Source organism: Staurois parvus, unplaced genomic scaffold (genome assembly GCF_062004578.1).
Source record: "Staurois parvus isolate SC_StPar_1 unplaced genomic scaffold, SC_StPar_1.0 ptg000716l, whole genome shotgun sequence".
In the NCBI taxonomy this organism is placed as follows: domain Eukaryota; kingdom Metazoa; phylum Chordata; class Amphibia; order Anura; family Ranidae; genus Staurois; species Staurois parvus.
This window is the reverse complement of record NW_028318512.1, coordinates 2,077,262-2,102,576: the sequence shown is the minus strand read 5'-3', so window position 1 is coordinate 2,102,576 and position 25,315 is coordinate 2,077,262. Positions and strand designations below refer to the sequence as shown.

General features: G+C 40.6%; 1 protein-coding gene across 1 annotated transcript in view; it reads left to right on the top strand.

Annotated features, from left to right (window-relative positions):
* LRP1B (LDL receptor related protein 1B) overlaps positions 1–25,315 on the top strand; it is a 2,076,109-nt gene that overhangs the window by 1,351,763 nt on the left and 699,031 nt on the right. The window contains exons 31-32 of the mRNA XM_089653623.1: positions 5,136–5,230; positions 20,253–20,402. Of these exons, the coding sequence (XP_089509749.1) occupies positions 5,136–5,230; positions 20,253–20,402 (245 nt within the window). The remainder of the gene's footprint in view (positions 1–5,135; positions 5,231–20,252; positions 20,403–25,315) is intronic.

Genomic DNA, 25,315 nt, shown 5'->3' with positions numbered 1-25,315 from the left:
TCTGCTCGCTCCTAAAACATTGCCTCCTCTGCCACTCCTCTGCATGTTGTCTGACATACTATTTAATTCAACGATTAGGTGTCCCTGAGTAACAATTCTCTGGCACTCAGTAACAATTCTGTCTGTCCCTGAGTATGAATTCTGTGGCCCTGAGTAACAATTCTGTGTCTGTGCGAGTAACAATTCTGTGTCTGTGCGAGTAACAATTCTGTGTCTGTGCAAGTAACAATTTTGTGTCTGTGCGAGTAACAATTCTCTGGCACTCAGTAACAATTCTGTCTGTCCCTGAGTAACAATTCTCTGGCACTCAGTAACAATTCTGTCTGTCCCTGAGTAACAATTCTCTGGCACTCAGTAACAATTCTGTCTGTCCCTGAGTATGAATTCTGTGGCCCTGAGTAACAATTCTGTGTCTGCGCGAGTAACAATTCTGTGTCTGTGCAAGTAACAATTTTGTGTCTGTGCGAGTAACAATTCTCTGGCACTCAGTAACAATTCTGTCTGTCCCTGAGTAACAATTCTCTGGCACTCAGTAACAATTCTGTCTGTCCCTGAGTAACAATTCTCTGGCACTCAGTAACAATTCTGTCTGTCCCTGAGTAACAATTCTCTGGCACTCAGTAACAATTCTGTGTCTGTGCGAGTAACAATTCTGTGTCTGTGCAAGTAACAATTTTGTGTCTGTGCGAGTAACAATTCTCTGGCACTCAGTAACAATTCTGTCTGTCCCTGAGTAACAATTCTCTGGCACTCAGTAACAATTCTGTCTGTCCCTGAGTAACAATTCTCTGGCACTCAGTAACAATTCTGTCTGTCACTGAGTATGAATTCTGTGGCCCTGAGTAACAATTCTGTGTCTGTGCGAGTAACAATTCTGTGTCTGTGCAAGTAACAATTTTGTGTCTGTGCGAGTAACAATTCTCTGGCACTCAGTAACAATTCTGTCTGTCCCTGAGTAACAATTCTCTGGCACTCAGTAACAATTCTGTCTGTCCCTGAGTAACAATTCTCTGGCACTCAGTAACAATTCTGTCTGTCCCTGAGTATGAATTCTGTGGCCCTGAGTAACAATTCTGTGTCTGTGCGAGTAACAATTCTGTGTCTGTGCAAGTAACAATTTTGTGTCTGTGCGAGTAACAATTCTCTGGCACTCAGTAACAATTCTGTCTGTCCCTGAGTAACAATTCTCTGGCACTCAGTAACAATTCTGTCTGTCCCTGAGTAACAATTCTCTGGCACTCAGTAACAATTCTGTCTGTCCCTGAGTAACAATTCTCTGGCACTCAGTAACAATTCTGTCTGTCCCTGAGTAACAATTCTCTGGCGCTCAGTAACAATTCTGTCTGTCCCTGAGTATGAATTCTGTGGCCCTGAGTAACAATTCTGTGTCTGTGCGAGTAACAATTCTGTGTCTGTGCAAGTAACAATTTTGTGTCTGTGCGAGTAACAATTCTCTGGCACTCAGTAACAATTCTGTCTGTCCCTGAGTAACAATTCTCTGGCACTCAGTAACAATTCTGTCTGTCCCTGAGTATGAATTCTGTGGCCCTGAGTAACAATTCTGTGTCTGTGCGAGTAACAATTCTGTGTCTGTGCAAGTAACAATTTTGTGTCTGTGCGAGTAACAATTCTCTGGCACTCAGTAACAATTCTGTCTGTCCCTGAGTAACAATTCTCTGGCACTCAGTAACAATTCTGTCTGTCCCTGAGTAACAATTCTCTGGCACTCAGTAACAATTCTTTCTGTCCCTGAGTAACAATTCTCTGGCACTCAGTAACAATTCTGTCTGTCCCTGAGTAACAATTCTCTGGCGCTCAGTAACAATTCTGTCTGTCCCTGAGTATGAATTCTGTGGCCCTGAGTAACAATTCTGTGTCTGTGCGAGTAACAATTCTGTGTCTGTGCAAGTAACAATTTTGTGTCTGTGCGAGTAACAATTCTCTGGCACTCAGTAACAATTCTGTCTGTCCCTGAGTAACAATTCTCTGGCACTCAGTAACAATTCTGTCTGTCCCTGAGTATGAATTCTGTGGCCCTGAGTAACAATTCTGTGTCTGTGCGAGTAACAATTCTGTGTCTGTGCAAGTAACAATTTTGTGTCTGTGCGAGTAACAATTCTCTGGCACTCAGTAACAATTCTGTCTGTCCCTGAGTAACAATTCTCTGGCACTCAGTAACAATTCTGTCTGTCCCTGAGTAACAATTCTCTGGCACTCAGTAACAATTCTGTCTGTCCCTGAGTAACAATTCTCTGGCACTCAGTAACAATTCTGTCTGTCCCTGAGTAACAATTCTCTGGCGCTCAGTAACAATTCTGTCTGTCCCTGAGTATGAATTCTGTGGCCCTGAGTAACAATTCTGTGTCTGTGCGAGTAACAATTCTGTGTCTGTGCAAGTAACAATTTTGTGTCTGTGCGAGTAACAATTCTCTGGCACTCAGTAACAATTCTGTCTGTCCCTGAGTAACAATTCTCTGGCACTCAGTAACAATTCTGTCTGTCCCTGAGTAACAATTCTCTGGCACTCAGTAACAATTCTGTCTGTCCCTGAGTATGAATTCTGTGGCCCTGAGTAACAATTCTGTGTCTGCGCGAGTAACAATTCTGTGTCTGTGCAAGTAACAATTTTGTGTCTGTGCGAGTAACAATTCTCTGGCACTCAGTAACAATTCTGTCTGTCCCTGAGTAACAATTCTCTGGCACTCAGTAACAATTCTGTCTGTCCCTGAGTAACAATTCTCTGGCACTCAGTAACAATTCTGTCTGTCCCTGAGTAACAATTCTCTGGCACTCAGTAACAATTCTGTCTGTCCCTGAGTAACAATTCTCTGGCACTCAGTAACAATTCTGTCTGTCCCTGAGTAACAATTCTCTGGCACTCAGTAACAATTCTGTCTGTCCCTGAGTAACAATTCTCTGGCACTCAGTAACAATTCTGTCTGTCCCTGAGTAACAATTCTGTCTGTCCCTGAGAATGAATTCTGTGGCCCTGAGTAAGAATTCTCTGGCACTCAGTAACAATTCTGTCTGTCCCTGAGTAACAATTCTCTGGCACTCAGTAACAATTCTGTCTGTCCCTGAGTAAAAATTCTGTGGCCCTAATAACGTTTCTGTGGCCCTAAGTAACAATTCTCTGGCACTGAGTAACAATTCTGTCTGTCCCTGAGTATGAATTCTGTGGCCCTAACTAGCGTTTCTTTGTCCCTAAATAACGATTCTGTGGCCCTCATTAACAAGTCTGTGTCCCTGAGTAATGGTTCTCTGTCCCTAAGTAACTTCTCTCTGTCCCCAATTCTCGTTTCTGTGGCCCTAACTCTGTCCCTGTCCCTAGTACAGAGCGGTCTGCCTCTGTTCAATGACTGCAGGCAAATGAAGATTTCCAAAATGGCCGCTATATATACCTCGACCATTACACAGTGCTGGCTGGCTGGCTGCTGATTGGCTGATGCGATCACATGTCGTTGAGGAATGCATTATGGGGCAGCGCGCCTTGTCTGCGCGCCTTCCCCGACATCCCCGCTCCGTCGCCGCACATGTCAGCCGCCATTTTCGGAAAAATTTCGATTCGCGCGTCCGAATTAGGCTGTTTTTCGGATTCGGCACGAATCGAAATTTTTCCGATATTCGACTCGAATTCCACTTCGGATACTTCGATTCGCTCATCTCTAGTGATAATCTGATGGGTTGGGGCAGGGAGAAAAGGTGACACCCTGGAGAAGTCCTGGAGGCGGGCATGGGAGGAGGAGACCAGGAAACTAGAGAGAAGGAGGTCTTGTGAGGAGCGGAGATTTTAGAATGTTGGCAATATTTCTACTACTACTACTAATAATTGTAATGATATTAACTGCTTGTGGATAGACAGCCCAAAATGTCCTGTGGATGGGCAGCCCGCACAAGCAAAGCAACATACCCATACATTGCTACCTGCTTCCAGGTTTGGGGCGTACACATGCGCCCCCCACCCCCTTCCCAGCTGGCATCCACTATGATTGTACACAGTGAGAACATGTCAGCAAGTTCCAGTCAATGATTCAAGGTTGGAACCTGCTGATCAGCTAAGTCCAATTACAGCACAGAGCTCTGTGTTGACAATCAACACAGAGCTCTGTGCAGAGAAAACAACCTCTTTATTTCTCATCCCTGCTTTGCAGGATGAGAAAATAAAAGATCTATTAGTAATAAGCAGCACACTTTACCTATATTACACATTGTTAGGCATACATTTTAACCCCTTGACTGTCCTAGATGTTAACCCCTTTCCAGCCAATGTCATAAGTATAGTAACAGTGTATAGTATTATCACTGATCACTGTATTAATGTCACTGGTGCTGTCAGCATCAATTAGTGAATTCCCCCCAACGTCAGTTAGTGTCAGATTGCTCGCCACACTAATGCAGTCCCATTATGAGTCACTGATCACCACAGTTAGTAATATTTAAAAAAAAATCCAATATATATATATCATAGTTTGTAGATGCTATACCTTCCAGGCAAACCAATCAATGTACACCTATTGGGATTTGTTTTCGAAAGATATGTAGCAGAATACATTTTGGCCAAAATTTATGAAGAAATTGGATTTTTTTAAATTTTCTAATGGATATGAAAAATTCCAGTGTATATACCATAGTTTATATGCACTATAACTTTCACCAAAACCAATCAATATACACTTACATACATAATAAACCCAAATCCTTCACATTTAATAGGCAATTTAACATGTTTATAAATTACAATATACAGATCATAATTGCATCAACAGATCTTTAAAATATTGTTAAATGTACTTAGCAGGTTTTTATGAAGATGGATATAAATAATAAATTTACAAACATGCTTTCCTGTGCACAATTTTCTCTGCTGCATCGTTGTCCAAAGCAGATTAAGCGGATTTAACCCTGTTGCTGTTAGGTGGTCATTTTTTAGGCCATTTTTTGGCTTTCCAGGTGGGAATAGAGTGAAGGATCCTAATTGTTTTTCAGCCCCTGGCAAGGGGAACATTTTTCAGGCCACAATGAAAGTAGGAATTGGCTGTTATGTTATTGACCTAAAACCAAACACATGTTTCAATTTAGATGAATTGGAAATATCTTTTTGCATTACATGTTTATTTTTTGTTTCTGTTGTAAAGGAAGATTTTCTGGATGGATGGAAACAGCATCAATATGGCAAACATGGATGGCAGTAACAGCAAGATCCTTTTTCAGAATCAAAAGGAGCCAATTGGTAAGTGTAGCACAAATTGCCATTCATATGTCCCCTTTGGTGTATTGCTATTGTTGTTGTTGCCGTTAGGGATGATTGGAATGATTTGGATAAATTTGATTTCACCACAAAGTTTATGATTTTACCTTTGATGAAATTTAGCTGAAGTGGAAACTTTATTATCCTTTTTATTGATCTGCTTAGGCAGAATTTCTTTGAAAAAGCAATCTACTGTTTTTTAATCTTTATTTAGAGGGTGTGTGGTTGAAATCAGTGTATATTTAGGGTAGTTTATTTAGCTTTCCTTGTATTTGTTTTTTTTCCCCTTTTTTTTTTGTATTTGATTACCGTTTTTGCATGGTCACTTTGGGGTTATTTACTAAAACTGGAGAGTGCAAAATCTGGTGCAGTTGTGCACCAGTTTTAGTAAATCTACCCCATTTTGTTTTATTTTACTTTTTTCACTGTCCGATTTGTTTCTTTTGTGAAGAGTACTATATACCCCTAACACATTGACATGGAGGAGGGGGCAGGCAGTGTCTGGGTGCTGTCTTATTGTTAAAGAGGACTTTCAGATTACTTCAATAAGTGTCTCTATCACAAACTCCCACATCCACCAGTCAAGGTTCTGGAAGGAGGTCCTTTTCCTCATCAGCATGGGGACAAGGTGCTTTGCCAGGGGGTATGGTTTGTGGGGGCATGCTCCCCCACCAATTTCCTGGCCTACTAGTCTGCATGCTTGAATCAGTCTATTGATGTTTGAGAGGAACCTCACGCTGTTTTCAGGTTTTTTTTCATACAGTGTGCAGTAAAATCAGAGTAAAGCTCCATTCACACTTGTGCAACTTCAAAGGTGTGCGATTTCCATTGCGACTTTGAATAGGTGCAACTTGAACGTGACTTTGGCTGTTGACTTTGGCTTTGACTGTTGCACAACTGTCGCATTGACAACATCAAGATGCAACTTTTGAAAGTTTTCATTACAGTCTGTGGCACTCAAGTCGCATGAAAATCACATTAAAATAGGGCAGAAACTTTTTTAAAGTCACTGCAACTTAAAGTCACGTAAATTTGAATGGCTTCCTTTGAAATACATGGGCTGTGATTTGTCATGTGACTTTGTTTCCAACGTCTCATGGCAAGTATGAATGGAGCCTAAGTAATTTCAGGATAGGAGAGAAGCCTGTAGAATTGGGAAGATTGAAGAGAAGGCTGGAGTTCAGCTTTAGGGTCTGGACTGAGAAATTAGTCAAATGATTCTGAATGGGGAAGTAAAAATGAAGGGTCACAATGAAATCATATGGATGGACTTGATATATAATATACACTGCTCAAAAAAATTAAAGGAACATTTTGAAAATACATTAGATCTCAATGGGGAAAAATCTCCTGCTGGATATCTATATTGATATGGACTGGGTAATGTGTTAGGAATGTAAGGATGCCCCATCGTTTGATGGAAATTAAAATGATTAACCTACGGAAGACTGGATTCAAAAACACCCCGAAAATCAAAATGAAAAAATGATGCAGCAGGCTAGTTCATTATTATGAAATTTCATTGCAGCAACTCAGAATGGTCCTCAGTAGTTTGTATGGCCCCCACGTGCTTGTATGTATGCCTGACAATGTCTGGCCATGCTCCTAATGAGATGATAAATGGTGTCCTGGGGTATTTCCTCTCAGATCTGGGCCAGGGCATCTCTGAGCTCCTGGACAGTCTGAGGTGCAACCTGGCAGTGTCGGATGGACCAAAACATATCTCAGAGGTGTTCTATTGGATTTATGTCAGGTGAGTATGGGGGCCATTCAATGGTATCCGTTCCCTTATCCTCCAGGAACTGCCTGCATACTCTCAGCACATGGGGCTGGGCATTGTTGTGCACCAGGAGGAACCCAGGTCCCACTGCACTAGTGTAGGGTCTAACAACGGGTCCAAGGATTTCATCCCGATACCTAATGGCAGTCAGGGTGCCTTTGTCTAGCCTTTAGAGGCCTGTGTGTTCCTCCATGGATATACCTCCCCAGACCATCACTGACCCACCACCAAAATGGTCATGCTGAACAATGTTACAGGCAGCATAGCATTCTCCATGGCTTCTCCAGACCCTTTCACGTTTGTCACATGTGCTCAGGGTGAACCTGCTTTCATCTGTGAAAAGCACAGAGTGCCAGTGGCGGACCTGCCAATTCTGATGTTCAAGCCAATCAAGCTCTATGGTGCTGGTCAATGAGCACAGGGCCCACTAGAGGACGTCGGGTCTCTGACCAAACAATCTGTTTCTGATTGTTTGGTCAGAGACATTCACACCGGTGGCCTGCTGGAGGTCATTTTGTAGGGCTCTGGCAGTGCTCGCCCTGTTCCTCCTTGCACAAAGGAGCAGATTCCGGTCCTGCTAATGGGTTAAGGACCTTCTACGGCCCTGTCCATCTCTCCTACAGTAACTGCCTGTCTCCTGGAATCTCCTCCATGCTCTTGAGACTGTGCTGGGAGACACAGCAAACCTTCTGGCAATGGCACGTATTGATGTGCCATCCTGGAGGGGTTGGACTGCCTGTGCAACCTCTGTAGGGTTCAGGTATCGCCTCATGCTACCAGTAGTGACACTGACCCTAGCCAAATGCAAAACTAGTGAAAAACAGTCAGAAAAGATGAGTATGGAAAAAATGTCACTGGCCTCCACCTGAAAAACATTCCTGTTTTGGTGGTCATCTCACTGTTGCCCATATAGTGCACCTGTTAGTTTAATTGACAACGAAGCAGCTAAAACTGATTACCAGCCCCCCACTGCTAATTAACTGACCAGATCAATATCCCAGGAGTTTAATTGACTTGATGCTATACTCTGATTCAAAAGTGTTCCTTTCATTTTTTGAGAAGTGTAGTAACAATGTTGTAAGTAAAGATAAGGGTAATGGAGGGAGTTTAAGGACTGGTTTACACATGGGGTTGAGAGGAAATAAAATCCTTTGGTTGAGCCATGTTTTTTACCGCTCCCCTTTAGCTGCAGAGGCAGCAGATGGCAGTGTACACATGACACATCCACAGCAGAAATTATAATCCCTGATGACGAGTCTAATGTGATGTCACTACACCAAACGGCCGCCAAATGTTACATTAAATTGGGATTGCTGCATCCCCGGATTGTTTGATGGCTATTTGTTTTTAACTAAAGGTGCAATATATATATTTTAATAAATTCTTATATAAGGACCATTAGCCTTTGTAGTCTGCATGCTCTTACTGCTTGGAAGTGAGGCTGGAGAGGACCTGAGAGTTGGAATATTGCTATACCATCTGGTTAACCCCTAAAGCGCTGCTGGTATTTCATTGGTTTGAAAGCCCTACAGCTCCGGTAAGAGCTCCTACTCATCTTTGTTGTCACCGGGAGCTTTGAGGTGTCCTTCTTCCTCCGGTCTCATTGGATGACTGGGTGATTTTTCTCCCTTTTGATTTTTGGAAGCACTTTGTACTGTGGACTTTCAATAGAGCACAGTTATATATGACGCCTCCTTGCTGCCTTTCAAATGCTCTCTGAAGCACGATCTGAATGTGGATTGCTCTTCAGAGAGCAACGCAAGCATAAATGTTCCCTTACTCCAATAATTTTTTCCCAATCCAAGAGGCATCCTTCGTGCAGTCATTTTCTATTGGGCTACCATCAACATCGCCTACTCTAATATGGCCGATAACTTGTTCTCAGCAGAACAGCAAATGTAAATATAATGCTAAATAGTTCTTGTTATGCCACAGTATGGAAATATTTGCATGCGTGTTATTATGTTAAGCACATTATAGTTATTATATATGATTATGCTGTTAGTAGCGCCTTTTATAAATAGAAACATACATTGTAGATTTAATGGACCTGTAATAGATGGAACATGGGGACATTATACAAAAAAATAAGTGTTTACAGTTGCTGGAGCACATTTGCAGTCTGCAATGTTGATTAGGGGCCCCTGCTGGATACACAGCAGGTGTTTAGACAGCACTTTCTATAATGTGTCTTTGAAATATTTAATATGAAGTGTTCTCATAATGTATATATAATGCATACGCTGAGTTTATCCATTTCAGTGCCCACCATGGCCAGTTAAGTCAGATCATGTCATTGTAGGAACGTTATGAATGGGTTCAGCCAGTCGACTTTATCTGGGCCCCTGCTAGCACAGTTTGGCGCATTCGGAGCCCCGTGTGCTCAGGGACACACAGAAATGGACAGCAAATGTTACTTTACTGCAGTTTTATGGACCAGGACAAGAACACCGCCAGATGTTCCCTAATAAACAAGGCTTACTGGCAGACAGAGACCGTGTTATGGCTCTGCTTTCATATGTGACAGTAAACTTACAGCTTGAATACTGGTGATTATTCTGAGCTGGCTACCGGGGGGGGGGGGGGTCTCAGTTGTGTCATGGTGCTTGTGACAGCTCCAATGCTGTTTGCATGGGAAAGGAAGTCTGGCACAATTGGTTCAATGCAGCCATCTGCAGCTTGGCTGATGTGGAGCCTTACTGTATGCAGGGGCGGACTGACCATTTGGAAACTTGGGCACTGCCTGAGGGCCCACGGTCAGTAGGGGGCCCCATGAGATTCCCCTGGTACCTTTTTCATAGGCTTTTTTGAGTTTGGGCAAGGACACAGGGGCCCAATGATCCCCTATTGCCCGGGGGCCCCATGAGTTGTCAGTCCGCCCCTGACTGTATGACAACATACCATAGGGTATACCGGTGTTTCTCAACCAGGGCGCCATTTGGGTTCCCCTGGGGTGCCACAAGCATGGGACCCAAATGATCAAGTTTGCTCTGGATCACAAATGGATGAGAAGACTCATTCAAAAAGTAACTCTGATGATAGGATAGATTCTGATGTGACGGGGAGACTTTGACTCTGTGGTAATGAAGGGACTCTGAGGTGATGGGGGGCCTCTGCGGTGATGTGAATTTAATTTCATCAAGGTGGTTCTGATGTGAATTTAATTTCATCAAGGTGGTTGTGTGTACTATCCAAGGCTCAGGTTTCCCATTGAGGTCTCATGTAAACTTGAGTTTAGGAGCTTTAGGCATTTTTTCCCCAAAGCCTCTAAACTCAACTCAATAAAAGCCTATATGTCCATGTACATATAGGCTTTTACCAGAGTTTAGGAGCTGCAGAGTTTAGGGGCAGTTAAATTTTCCTCTTCTTAACATAGAATAATCGTGTTCAGGAGAGGATCGTTTTAGACAGAAAAACTAATGTAAATGCAGCCAAACACTTGCTGAGTTTTGCACTTGGGCATTTATCCATGACAATGGAAAATACTCTGGCTAATCAAATGAATAAACGTCCAAGTGCTAAACACGGCTAAATGCGATACTGCGTTTACACACGTTTTTGTCACATTTAGCGTTTTTCTGCTCCCAGGAGAGTTTAATGACTAAGTGAATTCATGTGTACATGAGGCCTAATATGTAACCTATACAATACAATCAATTGTTTTCCCCATGGGACTTTAAATGAGGCATCACACATAGCTGGGTTATACATTATCAATTTATTCAACAAAACATGATGATGTTAATAAATAAATCAGAGGGTTGAGAACAACAAATTGGTTCTTATATCTGACAAGCATCAACATAAAGTATACAATTCTTAAAATAACCGTTCAATATAATATTTCGAAGAACACTTCCAATAAAATAGAGGGAGCACATCATAAAACTCTACGCATTTTGGGAATATTATCATCACTTCGTCAGGAGTAGATGCTTTCCACATATTATCTGTCAGAACTCAGCTTGATAATTAGTATACAAACATTGGTATAACACCTCCAAATGAGAACTGTCCCAGGGTGTCTGAGCAGGGACCTGTGAAAGGGGCCCATGACCAGGCGTGTAGTTAACATAAGGCAAACAAGGCATTTGCCCAGGGCGGCATTTTTCAGGGGGGCAGCACTGCCTCTCAGTAGAAGGGACAGAAGAAGGGACACACGGGGCATGGGGACCTGGTGGGTTCCAAGAGAGGCTGCGGGTTTCATGACAGTGTATGCACAGCTCGACTCTCATTCCCACGGATGTCCAGAGCTGTGAAGATGAGTGTCTTTCTCTGTCTCGCCATGGGGGATGGTGGCTGGTGTATGGGGGGCAGTGATAGTGGAAGGCTCTTTCGGGTGGGAGGCAGGGGTGTTGTTGGTCAATGTCAGGCTCTCTCTGTGGGGGGCAGCGATTTTTGTGGTGCCTAGGACAGCACAAAACCTAAATACACCACTGCCCATGACACCCCAACAAGACAACAAGATGCTGCATATGGCAATGTGTGGATAAGGCTTGGAAGACTGAGATCCTAACAAAGACACGCACATAGCCAATGTGCTTCCACAGATGAATGAGAAGTTCACACATTGAAAGTTGCAGTCCCAAATGAAAGTGGTTGCTCATTCATGGACATTTCAGGTGGGTATCACATGGTATCCTCCCGGAACGAGCCTTGCGAGCCGCCAATGGGGCCCCACTGTGGGCGCGATTGTCACCAATGACTGATCAGTGTACCGGCCCACTGCCAGTACCACATGATCTCTGTAATGATTACATGACAATTGTAAACAATGAAATAATGACTGGCTTTGTGTTGTTAGCTGTGATTGATCACAGTGGTCACACAGATGGGGCCAATCACAGACCATGTTATTAGCTGTGGCCAATCACAGCTAATCACAAAAAAACAGACTGAATAGGTTGATTTAATTCAGTAAAATGTTTGCTTATAGAAGTGAAATTCACTGCTAGAACCAACCAATGTGTAAAAAAAATAAAAATCCGAATCACTTCTCCAGAGTATTACAATATTAATATGGTAATTATATTGCTCTGGTCGCAATGAGTAAAAAAAAATGTAAAAATGTAATTAAAAAATAAATACAATTTAAAAATATATTAGAAGGGGGGTTTTGTTTTCGTATTGTCACCAGTCAGTGTGTCAGATCACTGCCACGCCAGTTATGTGATGATGCTGTACTGCACTGGTAACAGTTTGTAAAAAAAAATTGTTTTTTTTTATATATTTCCTAGTTTTAAAAAAAAAATGACAAAAAAATGACAACTTCAAAAAACTTTCCATGCCACTTACTAATTACCGTGAACTGTCTAATTTCTAAAAAGTGGTAATTTGGGGGATATTTGTACTGTCCTGACATTTTTGGGCTTTAAGAAATGAGATCGGTACATCAGGATTGATCAATTTTCAGGTACATCCCATAGTTTGTGGACTCTGTAATAACTTTTCTATAGACTAAATAAGTTACACTAATATGGGTTATTTTCAAAGAAATGTAGCAGACAGGGGCGGACTGACCATTCGAGCACTTGGGCAGTGCCCGAGAGCCCGGGGTCAGTGGGGGGTCTCATGAAATGCCCCTGGTACCTTTTTATAGGCTTTTTTGAGTGTGCTTTAAGTGTGGGCAAGGACACAGGGGCCCCATGATCGCCTATTGCCCGGGGGCCCCATGAGTTGTCAGTCCACCCCTGGTAGCAGAATACATTTTGTCCTAAATTTATGAAGAACAATTATTTATTTGCAACATTTAATAACAAAAACATAGAAAAATGCAATTCTTTTCAAACTTTTCAGTCTTTTTTTTGTTTATTTAGCAAACAAAATGGTGATTAAATACCACCAAAAGAAAGCTCTATCTGTGTGAAAACAAATTATAAAAAATGTTGTTTGGTATAGCGCTGCATGACAACACACTTGTCATTCAAAAGTGCGACAGCGCTGAAAGCTGAAAATTAGCCTGGGCAGGAAGAGGGTAAAAGTGCTCGGTATTGAAGTGGTTAAGAAAAAACTTGTTTCAGGTCAGCAACTAAGGCAGCACTGAAGCCGTGTCAAGAGAATGATGTTCCAAAAAACATATATACTGTATATTTATATGAAATGGTGCTGACAGTGGAAGCAGTTGGGGAAAAGTTTGGCTCTCATTCCCATAATCCTTCATTCTCCGAATTACCAACAGGATGGCTAAGTGTAAATAAATAATGATTGATTGCGGCTTTTTTACATTATCCTCCTCCGCATGAAGCGGACTTGATGATTTGTGTTCAGCTGTCACCCAACAAATAGTGATATATCTAAGTCACATATTTTACGATATTTTGATGCAAGCAGAAAATCCGGCTTACAGTACATCATTAACACAGGACAAATCATCTGTGTGCTTGTACCAGTGTAGCCCCAAGCGCTGTAGATCACCTATGGACCTGTCATATATTACATGCTTCAGATTAGCCAGCCAGCTATTCAGCCCCTGCCGTTAACACGAGAATAAAGCCATCAATTTTAATCTTCACATTATGCTTCCCTTTGATTTATCGAAAATATTGGAGTCATTGTTTTTGGCTTTTTGGTTGTTTGCTGAGATGTGCTCTTGTAAGACAAATAACGCCATTACATTTATCATCCTGTTTAGCAGCTTTGATGTTTCCTGGAAACTTAATTCTTGTCAAATGGCTTGTGCTTTGTTTGTAAGGGAAAAATATTTTTGTTGGTCTTGTTTTTTCTCTAATTACAAAAAATAAATAAAATAAAAAGAGGCGATGGTCTTGGTCAAACAGAAACTTAATTGGATTATGATTAATGATAAACTTACTAGTATAATTAACAATAATACCTCTAAATTTGAGCACACATGGGAACCATGGATTAGGTATATCTCTGTTATTTAATGGACTTTTGTATGGCCCTCTTTCTTTCCTTTCCTTTCCTTTCCTTTCCCTTTCTTTCTTTCTTTCTTTCTTTCTTTCTTTCTTTCTTTCTTTCTTTTTCTTTCTTTCTTTCTTTCTTTCTTTCTTTCTTTCTTTCTTTCCTTTCCCTCTTTCTTTCCTTTCCCTCTTTCTTTCCTTTCCCTCTTTCTTTCCTTTCCTTTCCCTCTTTCTTTCCTTTCCTTTCCTTTCCCTCTTTCTTTCCTTTCCTTTCCCTCTTTCTTTCCTTTCCTTTCCCTCTTTCTTTCCTTTTTTTTCCCTCTTTCTTTCCTTTCCTTTCCTTTCCCTCTTTCCTTTCCTTTACTTTCCCTCTTTCTTTCCTTTCCTTTCCTTTCCCTCTTTCTTTCCTTTCCTTTCCCTCTTCCTTTCCTTTCCTTTCCTTTCCTTTCCCTCTTTCTTTCTTTTCCTTTCCTTTCCCTCTTTCTTTCCTTTCCTTTCCCTCTTTCTTTCCTTTCCTTTCCTTTCCTTTCCCTCTTTCTTTCCTTTCCTTTCCTTTCCCTCTTTCTTGACTTTCCTTTCCCTCTTTCTTGACTTTCCTTTCCCTCTTTCTTTCCTTTCCTTTCCCTCTCTTTCCTTTCCCTCTTTCTTTCCTTTCCTTTCCTTTCCCTCTTTCCTTTCCTTTTCTTTCCCTCTTTCTTTCCTTTCCTTTTCTTTCCCTCTTTCTTTCCTTTCCTTTCCTTTCCCTCTTTCTTTCCTTTCCTTTCCTTTCCCTCTTTCTTTCCTTTCCTTTCCTTTCCCTCTTTCTTTCCTTTCATTTCCCTCTTTCTTTCCTTTCCTTTCCCTCTTTCTTTCTCTCTCTTTCTCTTTCATCTTTTTTACCTTTTTAAATTCTTTCTTTAATTTTCGTTCTCTCTACCTTTGTTAATTGGTTATATGATAATACCCACACCTTTTGATTGATGGAATAGTTGCTTAAACTCGACTATACCCTATTGGGGTTTCCAGTTTATCGTTCACTACATTATTGGTCGATATATTATTATGTAACTATATATTCCATGACTTTGATTGTTTTGCTACAACTCATCATGTGGGTGGGTTATGTTTTCTATATTTCTGTATACTGTTTCTACTGATTTTCAATAAAAATATTGAAATATAAAATAAAAAGGGGTGCAATGTTGACATTTTGATTCTGTTCTACTCTGGCCATCCAGAATTTCATACCTTGAAAAGACTATTTACTTTTTCAAATTTTAATCCATCCATTTTTTTGTAGGATCAATCCACTTGAAAGTGATATTTAAAATGAACTACAGCCAGTGCCGGATTGCCAAATAGGCGGAGTAGGCACTGGCCGTGACAACAAATCAAAATAATATTTATTTGATCTTGAAAGAAAATTACATTAAAGCTTTCTTAAATTGATTACAAAAGATTTTTAAAAAAAATCTACTCAAGGAAACAAAAACTTTACATGAATTCAGCCCCAGAAGGTTTTATTCTCTTCATGACCAGGCCATTTTTTGCTATTTGGCACTGCACTGATTTAAATGGTAATTACACGATCATGCAACACTGTACCCAAATTATTTTTTTTTCTATTTTTTTCTCACACAAAACTTTCATTTAGTGCTATTTGATCACCATTGCTTTTTTTTTTTTTAGATATAAGCAAAAAAAGACCAACGATTTTGAAACAATATTTATTTTATTGTCTGCTATAAAACATATCCAATTTATAAAAAAAAAATCTTCATAAATTTTGGCCAAAATGTATTCTGCAAGACATTATACATGTCTTTGGTAACAAAAATCCCAATAAGTGTATATTGGTTAGTGTGAAAGGTATAGCATCTACAAGCTATGGTATTTATATTGGATTTTTATTTTATACTACTAATGGCAGTGATCAGCGACTTGCAATAGTATGGTGGGCAATCTGACACTAACTAACACTGGGTGGGGACTGACTAACTGACACTGACATCACCACTGCCACTAATACAGTGATACTATACACTGTCACTGTACTTATGACACTGGCTGGGAAGGGATTAATATCTACGGCGGTCAAGGGATTAAATGTGTGCTTAACAATGTGTAATGTGTCTAATGTGTGCTGTTTTTACTAACAGATCACTTTGTTTCTTATCCTGCTTTTATTGTCAACACAGGGCTCTAGGCTGTGATTGGACACACCTGCTGATCAGCAGGTCCTTGCCATAAATCACTGGTCGGGACTTTCTGACAGACTCCTGCTGTGTAATATTATAGCGGATGTTGCCAAGATTGGGAAGGGGGCTGGGGGTGCATGCATGTGCCCTAAACCCGCAAGCAGGCAGCGATGTACCAGTACGTCGCTTTGCTTGCACAGGCCGCCTATATGCAGTACATTGGGGGAGGGCGGTCTTTAAATGGTTAAAGACTCTATAGAGAAAATACTGTATTAATGTAATTTACCCAATAACAACCTAAAGTACATAATTCATAGACATCAGGTTCACTTCTTTTAGCTGTCAGTTTGTAAAGAATGTTGGTGCAACCTGTGTCTGTGTAATGTACAGTAGAGATGGTCATCTCCTTCTAGCGACCAACTCGCACACTACTTAGCTCAATGTTATCACACTGCGAGGGGGACCCCAAAGTCCCGATTGCCAAGTGACCTCTACAGAGTCTAATCTGGCACTGACTACAGTCGACTGTTATAATGTTTAGGGGGTTCTACTTTTGAACTTTTTAACACCCCGATCAGTTATCATTTCTGAAAGCTGTTGGACTTTTTTTTTTATGTTGCATGATATTTGTGCAACTGCGTATCAAACACAAATTTTCAGGAAAAAGAACACTTAAATGAGCTTTAGTGCACACAAACACAATATAATACCCAATGGTTTTTGTAAAATATAAAAAATTATGTTTCAAGTAAATAGATACCAAACATGTCAAGATTTAAAATTGTGCATGCCTGTAAAATGGCAAAAAACTACAGTACCTAAAATTGTCCATAGGTGTCTTTTTAAAAGCTTTTACAGGTTATCAGTTTAGAGTTAATCACATATGTTGGCTCTATAATTATTGCTCTCACTCCAACTTTCTCAGTGCTACCTCAATGTGTGGTGCAATCATCATTTATATATGCATGTTGGGACTATTCGCGTGTTTTTGCAGGGATGGGGATGCTTTTAAATTTTTTTTTATTATTTTCATTACATTTTTTACACTCTTATATATTTTTTCCTTTAGCCACTTCCCATCCAGCCCATGTATATAAATGGCCGGACGGGAGCATTGCAAGAGAGGGTGGCTGTTTATAAATGTCCTCCTCGCTTCCCTCCCTGTGTGCACTCCCTAGGAGCGTGCGGCATCGCAATCTGGTGCCCGCTGTGTCCTCCAGACACGGTGGAACACCAATCGCTGTACGGGACCTCTGTGTGAGGTCCCGATAATATGATCACTGATGGCCAATCAGTGATCACATGAAGAGTAGTAAGCAAGATGTCACTTCTGACATCATTGCTTACTACGTGTAAAATCTGTGAATGATCACAGAGGTCATATGGTACAAGGCCATTCACAACAGCATTGTACCATGTGACAAGCTGTGACCAATCATAGCTCACACAGTATTTCACAATGGCTGCAAGAATTCAGCCAGAGAGAAGGAGAAATGATTGCTTTTACAGCCTTTATGGGTGTAAAAGAAATCAGTGTAGAAAAAAAAAAATCTTCATCACCCCCCACAAGTAGTACTGTGTCCCCATGGTGACACTGTACTGCTAGGGTGACAGTATGTTAAAAAACAATAAAAATGTCAAAAAAGTTTGAAACATAATTTTTGGTTATAAACTTATTTGTTTTTTTTTTTTACTAAAAAGATGAATACATTTTGGCCAAGATTTATGAAGAAAGGTTATGTATTTGCAAAATTTTATAAGAAAAACACTTTTTTTTCAAAATGTTTGGACATTTTCATTTATATAGCAAAAAAAATAAAAATCATAGTAGTGAATAAATACCACCAAAATAAAGCTTTATCTGTCTCAAAAAAGTGCTAAAAAATTCATATGGGTACAGTGTTGCATGACCGCACAATTGTCATTCAAAGTGTGATAGCACTGAAAGCTGAAAATTGGCCTGGACAGGAAGGGGTTAAAAGTGTCCGTTCTTGAGGTGGTTAACGTTATTGTTATCCCAAGCGGGTAGTCCCAAGGACTCTGGACTATGGGATTTGTAGTGTGCATAGACCCAGGGGCGGACTGACAACTCATGGGGCACCCGGGCAATAGGGGATCATGGGGCCCCTATACCCTTGCCCAAACTCAAAAAAGCCTATGAAAAAGGTACCAGGGGCATCTCATGGGGCCCCCTACTGACCCCGGGCCCTCGGGCAGTGCCCGAGTTTCCAAATGGTCAGTCCGCCCCTGCATAGACCACAACTAATGTGCACTGCTTGTTACAAACAAAGGAATTGAGGATAAAACGAGAGCTTTGGGAACCCAGAAAGGATGTTTCAAGGAGGCAGAAAAACACAATAAGGAACAATTTCATGAAAAATAGATTACAGGGCTATCAAGCAGTGGATGTGCATGAATTATTTATGGAAAATAAGGAAGCTACTTAGTGTCTCTTTAAGTGGATTGGTGTTGCCGTGTGTTGAGGTAGCCCAAAGGCACTTGGAAAAAGGTGGGGAACGCTAATGGAGAGATGTAACTTCTGGAGTCCACAAGAGACATTACAAATTAGTGGGTGAGTAAACCTTTAGACTCCATCCACATCTGCAATATTACTACCATCAAACCTTTCTATGGATGAAGACATCTCACTTAGCCTGAATTTTTGTTTTAATCTGAAATTAATCAAATCCCTACTAGAGTTGATAATGAACAGATGAAATTACAGTGGTGAAGAAATTGACCTGGAAGCTGAGTTTGGCTAATGAGCTATGTGTACACTAATGTCCTGAGAATTCCTCGTTGAGGAGTGATGATGACTTTGCCAAGTGTGGTAGAAAACGAACCTTGACAGTACGCTTGTTCTTTAATATCAGCCTCACAGCGAAACCCAGACAGTGATGAAAAACTCTAATAAGCTCCATCTCATAATGGATGTGCCTTATTTGCCAATTAAATATGCTCGGGCTGTTTGCAATACATCTTCGGAGGCTTTAATTACAGAAGTTATGCTTCTTTTAATGCTGCAGAGTGTAAAACGAAGAGTTAAATAACTATAAAAGTATATTCACCTCACCAAAAAAAAGGATAAATAGGACGGGCTACCAGAAAATGTACCAATGTACCATGTAACTGGAACACTGGAGTATTTTCCTCGAATAGTAGTGCTAATTAAAGGGTAACTCCATTTGTGAGAAAAAAAAATATTTGAAAAAAAAAATAAAGCATATACATTTGCTACATAAGTCATAATTTTTTACATAAATGAATATTATTAAAGCGGTATTAAACCCAACCATAAATGTAATATATTGCAGCTTACCAACCATTAGATGTGGTGATTTCCTTCTACCTCCCTTGATTACAGCTCCTCCCGGTGCTCAGACCTAAAGGCTGTCGATGCTTCCCACAGAACAGAATGAAGACACGGATGGCCAGTACTCAGGAGGACATCCAAAAAGTATAACTCTTTGAACATGTACATTGCTGAAAACAGCCAATGCATTTCAGATGATTAGTCCTTAGTCATGGCTGATACAAAGCAGTATAAAACACACTTGTATAGTTCTAAAAACAGGTCACATGATAACCTCACACAGGTGAACTAAAAATGCTAAAAGCAAAACCCAACTTGGCTCAGTGCACTGTGTGGGGTTATCATGTGACATGTTTTTGTAACTATATGTGTGTTTTATACTGCTTGATATCAACCATGTCTAAGGACTAATAGCCCGAAACGCGTTGAATGTTTTCAGCAATGTACATGTTCCTTCAATAAAGAGTTATACGTTTTGGATGTCATTCAGAGTACCAGCCATCCCTGTCTTCATTCTCACCAGTTTTAGCATGTCTTCCCCAATGGGTGCTGGATGTTGATCTTCACAGGTTCACATGTAAGTTCTGTCCTCAGCAATGTCATAGTAGCTCAGGAGTAGACCAGTTCAGCTTCCAGGGAAATTTTAAATTGTGTTTTGCATTCACCAGTAGACTTGACTCACATCAGAATATTTACATGCTTCTCTAAAAGCCCATATATGTAAATGCAGCTTCAATAGCCCTTCAACTGTATGACTATTTCTGGAGTTCTGTATGTTGTACAATCATTTATGTAAACGTAATTTAATAAGTTTGCTAATCATATTAGATGTTGTTTCTCAAAATGCTCAATCTCTGTAATGTATTTACAGGTTTGTCAATAGACTATGCAGACAACAAGATATACTGGATCAGCTCCGGTAATGGCACAATAAATAGATGCAGCCTGGATGGCAGTAATTTAGAAGTAATAGACTCATTGAAGGAAGAATTAACGAAAGCTACAGCCCTGACTATTGTGGGTAAGTGCAGTTATACTACCTGGGTTGCATCTTATTGACCAACTAGTGATTAATTATGGCTGGGTAAAATGTATTGTCCTGTCAGTGGGATTTTCAACTACTGCTTTCTAATGGTTAATACTTTTGTATTGTAATACTGCAATATTTGAAGTTGTCTGTGCTTTCTACAGAGGCTCGTAGGCATTAGAAGACACTCTCTGGATCTGACCTAGTAATGAACCACAATTTTGCAGAAACAGATACTCTTAGATGAAAATTGATTGAAACAAAATATATCTACTCTAAAATGCCAAGTTATGTCTGCCCTGCCTGAGTTGTCTTCTGCTGGAATACAGAACAAAGACCCTTATTTTATGGAGAAGTGGGAGGTGTTCTGTAGTCCAGCAAAGGAGAACTCAGGTAGGGATGAAACCACTGCTTGAGATTTCATTTTAGCAGAGGTGAACCAACAACAGGAACTTAGAGGAAGCAAGAACAGAGGGTGCATTGTCTAAGCTTGTAACATTATGGATTATGCTTAGGACTAGCTCTGTTGTGGTATCTTGTGTTCTGAGAAGGATATAATGGAAATCTTTACAATAAAAATGTGTCACTTGGTAACTCCGCTACTTATTCTGAAAAAAAATTGCTTCTAAAGAGATATTCTAGTTTTGTTTAGTTGCCGCCTTCTTACATGTTTACAGTTGTGATTTATATGCACTCAGATTTCCAACTCTGGAGAGCTTTAGCACCCTTTACAAAGACAATTTATCAGGTCACTAATCCGTAATGGACTATGCATAATGTAGAATAAACAAATAAATGGAAAGTCTACCTAAAAAGTGAAGGTTTAATTATGGTGTGTGGGTAAGGATAATCACAGCTTAGAAAACAGCTTAAGATGGCTATAAATGGATCAAAAGTCGGCCAGTTCAGCAGAGACTGGACAGATTTTGATTAATGTGTGGCCACTGCTGCTCAACAGCAGTCGATCTATTGATTGACTTTGTTGAACAGGTCTCTTGGCAAAAAGCTGCTCAATCAGCAGTTGCAGCCAGTGGCTACAGGGCTGATCTCTGTGTCAGGTCGGTGGAGCGTGGTGCAGCAACAAAGAACACACAGAGTCCCAGATTGCCGCAAAAAATGTATTGAAGAACTTTCAAAACTGTACAGCAACCCCTGTGTGGGCACACCTGGCAGGGGAACTCAGAACAGGTAGAGCGGAGAGTCAGTAGTGAATAGGCCCAAGCTATAGACAGCGTCTCACAAGGGAAGCAGAGTGTGGCCTGGCCGGTCCAATCCAAAAGAGAGTTTGCTCCATTGCAGATGAAGGCCCTAAGCTTTCCATACTTCTCTGGAACCTTTCCCTGCCGCTAGTGCTGTCCCTAACGGATGGGTACCCTGTCCCTACACTAGCCACTTTGCAAGATATGTGCCAAAACTTGGGGGCAGGGACTCTGAGTGACCCATGATGGCCACCAGGGTCACCTGGATGTAGCATAGACAACTGGAAACCTAATTTGTCCTGGCTTCCTCCTCCAGCTGCATTGCCATTCTGGAGGAGCCCCACCTTCAGTGGAGAATGTAGACTGCACCTGCCTACATCTGTATTCTGACACCAGATTAGTCCCCCCGCTGTCAGAGTACAATAGCATAGGGGAGGATTCCCCCATCCACCTTGATTGTGTGGATGGGTGAATAGGTTCAGTTATTTTCTTTCAGCCCATAGGCTGAACAAAAAAAAACAGCCATGTATGGCCAGCTTTAAACTGGCCGTGGATGGCTATCAGATGCAGTTGCCGCTTGGTTTTTCAATTCAACAGTCAGCAGCGGAGATTCTTCCACCCATGTTTTTAATGTGGGTGGGGGAATCAATTGTTTTTTCTTGTTCAGCCCTCAGCTTCCTGACACCAGTGATGAAATTGTGCAGAGCAGGGTGGTTTCACCATTTTCACACTTCCTATTCTGTCCTTGAACTATAACATCTTGCCATGGTAATTGGAATAATGTGTTGGTGCTACTTGTGTGGCTATAAATGCTGGGGTATTTTCCTGACACTCATTAGAGCTGAATAAGTGGCTTGAATGAGCTTCAAAACATCTTCACCATTAAGGAACAAGTCCAGTTGAATGTGGCTAAATACTACTAGACATATACTTTATTCTATGACCTGGCTATATAAAAACCTTTACAGGCATTTAGGCATAAGAAGCTGATGTGACAATCAATCCACTGTTGACTATCCAAAACCAAAATTTTAATTTTGTTTGAAATTGGTCTTTAAACCACTCGCAATTAATTAGAAAGCTGAAATTCTAACATGCAAAATGCCTTGTTTAATGTAATTTTCTGGTGTTCCCCCTGGGAAATATCATGTCTTTTTTCATTTTATCCTTTCTTATTTTGAATACAACTGTAGATCGATTTATTTAGGGAACTACTTGACAGAAGGCTCTGAAATTTAAAGTCGGGCACCCAAGCCTCAGTTTTCCACTCAGTCCTCAAGGGCTACTGATAATTTCTCTAATTAATAATAATTAACCATAATCCTGGTTCTAATTATCTCCAAGACAGCTTGCCTGTTGTGCCCCGAGGATTGAGCTTGGATCTTCCACATCTTTGAAAGCTCCATGTGGTCTGTTGATAAATTAAACCAACAGCTTGCAAAAAAATAAATGTTTACTGGTTTTATGAGATTCACTTTAATTTTGTATGTGCTGTAGGCTAAGTGGCAGGAGGGCTAAATGGTTTCCAATTCAATGACACTAAAGTCACTAACTCAATGAACAATTGTTCCACTGTTTCATGACAGTTTATTACAGTACTGGCTTTTTCACTTAGCAAGTACAAAGAACAGCTATAGTGTACACAGTATAGTAGCTCATACATCCAATCAGAAATCTCATCTTAGCTGATGTGTCCCTGGTAAAATATAATATGATTGGTTGAAAAAGGTAACAGCGATTCACATGCCACAATTGCTTTGAGCAGGGAATCAAGGTGGAAAAAGTGTGAGTGGGGCTTCCGTAGGAAAGTATTTTGGCAGCCAAATCAAAGTAACAATGTTATGTCAAGCCACTACTAATAGAGGCCATAGATGATTTAGTTAAAAAATAAAAGAGCCAATTCTGGCCCACCGGCAGGACACAATGATAAGTGTTGCCTAGAAAAGCTCGACAGACTGGATGTACACAAGTCAATTGATATACTGACTTTTGTACAAACAGCTAACCAATACATGGATCAAAATTTGGTCGGTCCCCCCCCGGACTGGATGAATTTTGAACCATATATGGCCAACTTAAGATTTCACATGAAGTAATTTTGTTCCTTTTTTAGGAATTTTTGACTTAATTAAATGGCAAAAGGTAATTTATAGCAATCCATAATATCCAATGATCTTTCCTTTTCTTCAACTGCAAAGTTTCTTTCACATGGGTGTGCCCTCAACCCGTTTTTGACCCATGATTACACAAATCAAAAATAGACTGCAGTCTATCCCTATGAGTGGCAACATTTTTTTTATAAGTAATGCTGGCTACTAAAAATGTTGATTGTGGCACTCCCCAGAAATCCACTGGGACCCCTTCAGTATGGAAATTCTAACTTTCTTGTAAGCTGTCAATTAGTCATGTCCCAGTTGTATTCCCTGATGTTCCTCAATAGAAAGAGCAGGGGATGGTACCTCAGTTCAGGCATGGCCTAGACACATTTGAAAGTGATTCTATCTGAATACAACAAAATATAGTTTAAGTCAATTGTAAAGTCTCTTAAAAAAACAATGACACCAACATTATATACTTACCTGCTCTGTGCAATGGTTTTGCACAAAGCAGCCCTGATCCTCCTTTTCTGCCCCCATCCCAATGCTCCTGGCTTCCCCCCCCCCCCCGCGGAGTGCCCCCTTATCAAGTCACTTGCTATGGGCACACACTCATGCCCGCTCTCTCCCTAGCCCTGCTATTTGTGACGAAAAACCACACAGAGCGAGGTTGGCTCTGTCCCTGCTTCCTCCTCACTAACTATGATTGACAGCAATAGGAACCAATGACAGAGACCCAGGAGAGCAGCCGCTCTCATTCACATCATTGGATTACAATGGGGCTCAGGAAAGTATTGGGGGGAGCTGCAGGGGGAGCTGCATACTGAAGGCTTTTTACCTTGATGCATAGAATGCATCAAAGTAAAAAGCCTTCAGCCTTTACAACCACTTTGAGGTTACCTTAGAAACATTAAGATGTTGACAGTTTTATTTAATAGTACTAATTTTATCCTGTTTGATCCAAAAAAGGTTTGGCTCTAGTTTCGCATTAAAACAGAACATCTTGGATAGTGTCTCTTAATCAAAACTGGCATACTCAAAGTTTTCATGGATGGATTCATGGAAAGCTTTTTTCTCTTACTTTCTATTTTATTTCTGCAGGACAGGAAGTGTCCCAATGGGACATGCAAAGAAAAAAACTGATTCCTGCTCGATCCAAAAAAAAAAGTTTTGGCACCAGATATACTTTAAAAGAAAACATCTTAGATGGAATGTCTCATTCAAATATGACTTGCTCAATGGATCATTTTATTTTTACAAGGAGCTGTTTCAGGGCAAAACCTTTTAATGCAGTTCAGCTTCTAAAGCTTTTATTTCTTTGGCTATGGCTTGGTCAATTGTTTGTGGGTACGTAAAATGTGATGGTTGTTTTATGCATGGGTCGTTTTACTTTTTGAAGCTAATTTCCGTGTACAAATAGATGAGCCTGAACACGCAAATTGTCAGCCATACTCCATGACATGTTTGCACATTTAGGCCCCCTGGCTGATATTTGCAAGCTGTTTCCCTAATGTAAAGCAAAGCAGAAGAACGCCAATGGTTTTTGGACTGTTAAAAGAAACCCAGTAAAAGCCAAACCAAACTGTTCACTTTCTAAAAGTTGTATGCCAAG